We start from the raw sequence: 5,819 nt of genomic DNA on the forward strand, positions 1-5,819 counted from the left end.
AGAGAAGAGAAGAGAAGAGAAGAGAAGAGAAGAGAAGAGAAGAGAAGAGAAGAGAAGAGAAGAGAAGAGAGATCCAAGTTATAAGGCAAAGCAGTCTGAGCTGAATCTAAGACCTGTATGTGGGTTTGGCAGAGTCAAGGACAGGGCAAGTCTTTTCTAGAAAAATGTGGTGTAGGTGACTGTTAAAGCATGCACGTCTGGGAATATACATCTGCCAGTATTGCTAAGCACGGGGCAGCAGCTTTAAAATCACAGAAAAGGAAGGAGTCATGGAAATCACAGTCATAATAAATGACCAGAAAAGAAGTGACTTCATTCCTTTCAACCAACAACCTAGGACAGAATCAGGAGGAGAACACACGTGTGTGTGTGTTTGTTTTGTAGTGCTTGGGGCTGAGCCCAAGGCTGGCATGTACTACAAGGGCAGGCCTCTGCCGCTGGAGCGGCCGACACCTCCTGCAAAGGCAGACATCTCTGAGCAACTCAGGGGTCCAGGGTTAATCTCTGCTTCCAACATCTTCAGAAACGCGTTAATCACAACAGACAGACAAAAGGCCACGCTGCATTCACTCTTTACACGACTCACCTGGGGAGTCTGTCATAGAAGCGTTGTAGCTGGAGGCTTGGGACAAACTTTTGAACTTGGGGGTGATCCTTCGAGGATGTGGTGTCACAAACAGCTGTTTTGGTGTCTGCCCAAATTCCAAAATTTGGGTCAGCATGGCTACTTTTTCATCAGGATCCTCAATGCTTTAGGAAGAAATACAGAAGATTACATAAAGCACAAGGATTGGGTTCAAACAATGCAGATCAGCTGGGAGACAAAACCTCACAAAGCCACTACAGGCAAGGACTAAACTTCATACACCTTTCCGTACTATGTTCTTTCTTAACTGATTTATTACTATTATATTTATTTATTTGTGAATGTGTGTGAGGGAAGGCCACACATGTATGGATGCCTGAATAGGCCAGAAAAGATCACCAGATTCCTCAGAGCTGGAGTTCCTGATAGCTCTGAGTTGCCAAACATGGGTGCTAGGAATCAAACTCAAATCCTTTCAAATAGCAGTGAGTTAACAGCTGTTAACTGCTGAGTTATCTCTCTGGCCCCCAGTTTCCATGTTTTAGCACCGTAAAAGCAAGACATAAATAATTTCATAATTTACCTTCTCAATACATGTATTAATGATTCAGACAGAACTGTTTTATAGTGAAACAAAAACCCTTGTAAACATGTACATACCTGTTCAAGTCTACACCGCCTTCATAGGTCAGGGGATGGAACACTGAAGGAGAGATAGAAACACCATTGAAAAAAGTGTACAAAACCTGTGTTCAAAGAAATTATTTTCATCTGTGATACAGATTAATGTTCAAACTGAGTAAGTGTTAACGTGTTGGTGAGCAAAGCTGAACTCGCAGACATGCTGGGCTGTTATCTTGTACCTTCCTTGGCTAGCATTCTGTTCTCCTTTAGAGATACAAGAGTCACAGTACTGGAGTGACTGCACCTCACTTGAGTCAGTCAAGGAGCTCATTCCTGACGGAGAAACTGAGGCAGTAAGTGCTGAGGCTGGTGAGGCAGACTGCTTTGGCCTTCACAGGAGGCATCACTGGCACTGTCCTATCAGATTCTACTTGGTTTGCAGTCTGGACACAGCCCAGACTGGTTCTGAGCTCATGTTCTCCCTTCCTCAGCCTCCTGAGGTCTGGGACTCCAGCTTGTCTGCCCAGATTCTCACAAGACACTAAGTGAAATGTCAGTCAATATCACATACCATTATGGGCCCCTACAGCCTCGCTTCCTTTTTGCTTATAGCCAAATATCAGATCGATCCACTCATGAAGGTGCTCAGATACGTGACTGCTTTCCAAGGCATCCTTGTTCTTCTGCAGGAAGTCTTGGGGGCCTGTCAGAGATTTCATCAGAATTTTAGGCCATCTCTCTTGTATTTTCTTTCATTTCTTATACCTATCCGTGTGTGTATAAAACTTGGAAAGACATGCATGCTTCTATGTTTTTTCCTTTTAAAAACATATATATTTCTAATGACTTTTATTCTTCATCTTACATATTTTTTTCTTAAAAAAAGTGGCAGGAATCATTTTTACAACATTTAGGTCTGTCAAACATATACCAATCTACTTGCAACGTAGACTCAGCACACTCCTAGCTGGGATAGACAGATTCTAGTTTAATTAGGTAGGTATATTTAAAACTCACAAGCAACACACTACAACAAATGATACCACAACTGCACTTGGGAAAGCATGCCTCAGGAGGCACTCACTTGAGGCCCATGCTGGAAGCTCCACGTCATCAACCATCTGCCCGCCTTGTCTCTTTCCCAGGTTCAGCTTCAGACTATTGACCAAAAAGCTGACGTCTTCATCATAGAATTCTGGAATCAACTGCAAGGTGCAGGTTGGGGCATACACAAACATATTTTAAAGCATTCGGAAACTAACGCCCTATAGATCACCAGCTTCCTAGGCTACTTACCTCTTTAAAATCCGTTGCACCATCCAAACAGTTTTTCCAGGTTTCTGCAATACTAGACATGAAAGAGTGTTGTGCTGAAAAAACGGAGCTATGGACACAGCAGCAGCAGGCTCCGCTCTGCACCCATCCACTGACCCCTACCATTCCTGGCTCTGCTCTGCATCCTCCCACTGACCCCTACTGTTCCGGACTCTGGTGATCTAGCTTTCTCACTGACACAACTTTTAACATTCATGTGACAAAAAAGAAAAGTATGGCCCAGTGGGCTGGTGGCACTTCACTAGACCACAGAAGAGTGAACCAAGCTCACCCCACAGGACCATAAGCTCTCTGCTGTGGGAAATGCACCTGCTAGCCCCTAGGGGACACCATTCACACCACCACATACACACTGCCATGGGAGGTACACTCCCTAGGGGACACCATTCACACCACCACATACACACTGCCATGGGAGGTGCACATCCTAGGTGATTCTATTGCAACTGCTTTGTGACTCCAGAAAAGATCAGACTGCAGTCAAGGTGAGACACAAAGGGATTTTGTTCACTTTTTTTTTCTGGTAGGGAAATGTTTATCATATAAATGTGCAAGCCAATTTTAATGCTTTCACCATAGCAGAATTATTAAGAATAATAAAATTTGGGGAGACAAATCTAATTGCCCAATAGAGAATTAATAGTTTAAGTAAATTAGGGTATAGTCTAAAACATGACATAGTGATTTTTAAAAGCATTATTTCAAAATAGTATGGGAAAAAACTGCTCAGTCTGCACAGGACAGGAGAAAACTCTACATTTAAAACTTTGTTCTTTAACCTCACATGGTGGCACATGTCAGCAATTGGGTGGCGGAGGCAGGTAGATCTCAGGATTGGAGGCCACCCTGGTCCAAGGTAGAGTGAGTTCCAAACCATCAGGGCTACACAGAGAAACTGTCTCAAAACAAAACAAGACAAATAAAATCTGTTCTAGGGCTGGTGAGATGGCTCAGTGGCTAAGAGCACTGGCTACTCCTACAGAAGACCTGGGTTGGATTCCCAGCACCCACATGGTGGATCACAACTGTCTGTAAATCCAGTTCCAGAAAAATCTTCTGGCTCCTGTGGGCACAGCATACACATGGTCTTCATGCAGACAATGCAGGCAGGCACTCATATGCATCAAATACAATTAGAATAATTAAAAGCATGTTTTCCTATATGCACCCACATTATGAAAAGTTTGAAAGAAACAACTTGTTTTTGAGAGCGGGTCTTACTAGGTTGCCCTAGCTGTCATAGAACTCTGGCCTAGAACTCACAAAGATCTGACTGTCTCTGCCTCTTGAGGCTTAAAGATATATGGGTCCAGACCTTTCAGGTTTTTTATTTCTTACTTTTGTTTGTATATACAATTTTTAAAAAGCATACTGTACATGTATAATCAGAAAGTTTTAAAAACGGTGAAGTGTTTTATCAAACCTGTTAAACATCCTATCTGCATTATCAAATCTTCCATTTTGTAGACACAGCATATACTCTGGTGCTAGAGGGAAAAAAAAAAATCAGGGTTAAATCAGACTGTGGAGTTACCTGAGAACCCACATTGAACGGTACACTAGGGCTTTAGAGATGGCTCAGTGTTTAGACGCCACTGATGCCTGGGCCTTACCGATCCTAACGAGGTAAAAGAGCACATAGCCTGGAGAAGAGTAGTGGCTCCCATACATGAACCTTGGCTCAGGCATTTCCTGGTATCGAGTCTACAACAAAAGAATAAACAGCCCCGTGTTGACTCAGACAACAACTGCCCGAGGAGTCAACCCTTAGCAGAGATCCGGATACACTACATTCCCCACTCCTGACAGAGGGACAGTAAGAAGGCACAGCTGTGACTAGCAGCATTCCTGCTGTGGACTCTCATTCTCTAGGTTTTGATGGTGCTGACATGCAACAAAACATGTAATTTTGTGTGTAGGGAGAGGGTCTGATGCGAAGGTCCTGTTCCCCAGTTGGTTCTTGATCTGTCAGTAACGAAAGTCGTAGGTCAATGGCTGGGCAGAAGTGACAAGCGGGACTTCTGGGTCCCTGGAGGTAGGAAGGGGATGCAAGGCAGTAGATAAAGTTCACCTTGCTTTGGAGAGAGGGGAACCAGGCAACCATGTGAGATCTCAAAATGGAGTGGCCGCACAGACTACTCCTACTGGTGGGTGGTCAGGGGAGTTTAGCAACTGAAGTTTAGGGCAGGTGGGAGAGACTGAGAGAAGAAATGGGAAATGGCGTGCTTTCCCAGGTGGGAGTCAGTAGCACGCAACAATTGTTCTAAGAAGACAAGCTGTAAAGAAAAAACGGTGTGTGTGTCTTTTATCCTCGGATTCAAGGGAAACTGGGAGCGGGCTGGTGGTGCAGTCACTTCCCAGAGCTAAAGGCAAATAGAATATGAAAATACATGCTACATTTGTACACTGCTTTTGCACTTTATCAAACAAGATCTGCATGAAAATAATTCAAGTAGGTTATCCTCCCACTTCCCAAATTAAAGCAAAGCACACAGGAACAGTGGTCACAGCAGCAAAAGGGTGAGGCTGTCCCGACACAGAACACCTAAGTCTAGGGACTGAGCATCATTTACTGAGTAAGCACAGGCCATGACCTGCAGTGCCGCTTAGAAGCAAAGGGTCCCACACAGTACCAGCAGTCTCTCCCGTCGCTCCGGATTTAGGGCTCCCACTGGCTTACTGAGATCTCGGAAGGTTGCGGGGTTCGACAAATCTGTGAATATAAACACAGTAGCATTATACCATGACTCTCCTGAAATGAGCCAAGCTCACACTTGCTTCCACAAAGTAGTTCTAAAACCTGAGATAAATCCACAAGTAGTAAGCACCTGTATTATTTATAGAGCTGCAAAACTAAACAAGTAAACAAACGAAAATAATAAACAAAAACCCAAAACCAAAACAAAAAAAATCCAGAAACAAAACTACATTTACTTAAAAGTAACATCTGTAAATATGAGATACCCTGCATATAGATATTTTTTTGCAACAGGCCAGGTGAATCTGTGGGTAAAGACACCTGCGCGGAGCCTGACAACCAGAGTTCAATCCCTAGGACCCACGTGGTAGACGGAGTGGGCTGACTCCCACAAAGTTGTCCTCTGACCGCCACATGAATCCTCTGTGGCATATGCACCCACCCCAACCTCCAGACACAGAGAAAGAAAGAAAGAAAGAAAGAAAGAAAGAAAGAAAGAAAGAAAGAAAGAAAGAAAGAAAGAAAGAAAGAAAAAGAGAGAGAGAGACCCAGTCCTTTAACTGTGGTATTTGAAGA

At 43.7% G+C, this 5,819-nt stretch overlaps 1 protein-coding gene across 2 annotated transcripts in view; it reads right to left on the reverse strand.

Moving 5' to 3' along the window:
* Window positions 1–5,819, reverse strand: part of Nsmaf (neutral sphingomyelinase activation associated factor) — a 55,930-nt gene that overhangs the window by 19,204 nt on the left and 30,907 nt on the right. For both annotated transcript variants that reach the window (XM_029533226.1, XM_021222341.1), the window contains exons 14-21: window positions 5,179–5,258; window positions 4,159–4,249; window positions 3,969–4,032; window positions 2,507–2,558; window positions 2,295–2,415; window positions 1,782–1,913; window positions 1,247–1,289; window positions 587–750 (exon numbers count right to left, since the gene is read on the reverse strand). In XM_029533226.1, coding sequence (XP_029389086.1) covers window positions 587–750; window positions 1,247–1,289; window positions 1,782–1,913; window positions 2,295–2,415; window positions 2,507–2,558; window positions 3,969–4,032; window positions 4,159–4,249; window positions 5,179–5,258 — 747 coding nt within the window. The remainder of the gene's footprint in view (window positions 1–586; window positions 751–1,246; window positions 1,290–1,781; window positions 1,914–2,294; window positions 2,416–2,506; window positions 2,559–3,968; window positions 4,033–4,158; window positions 4,250–5,178; window positions 5,259–5,819) is intronic.

This window comes from Mus pahari, chromosome 22, assembly GCF_900095145.1.
Source record: "Mus pahari chromosome 22, PAHARI_EIJ_v1.1, whole genome shotgun sequence".
Classification (NCBI taxonomy): Eukaryota; Metazoa; Chordata; class Mammalia; order Rodentia; family Muridae; genus Mus; species Mus pahari.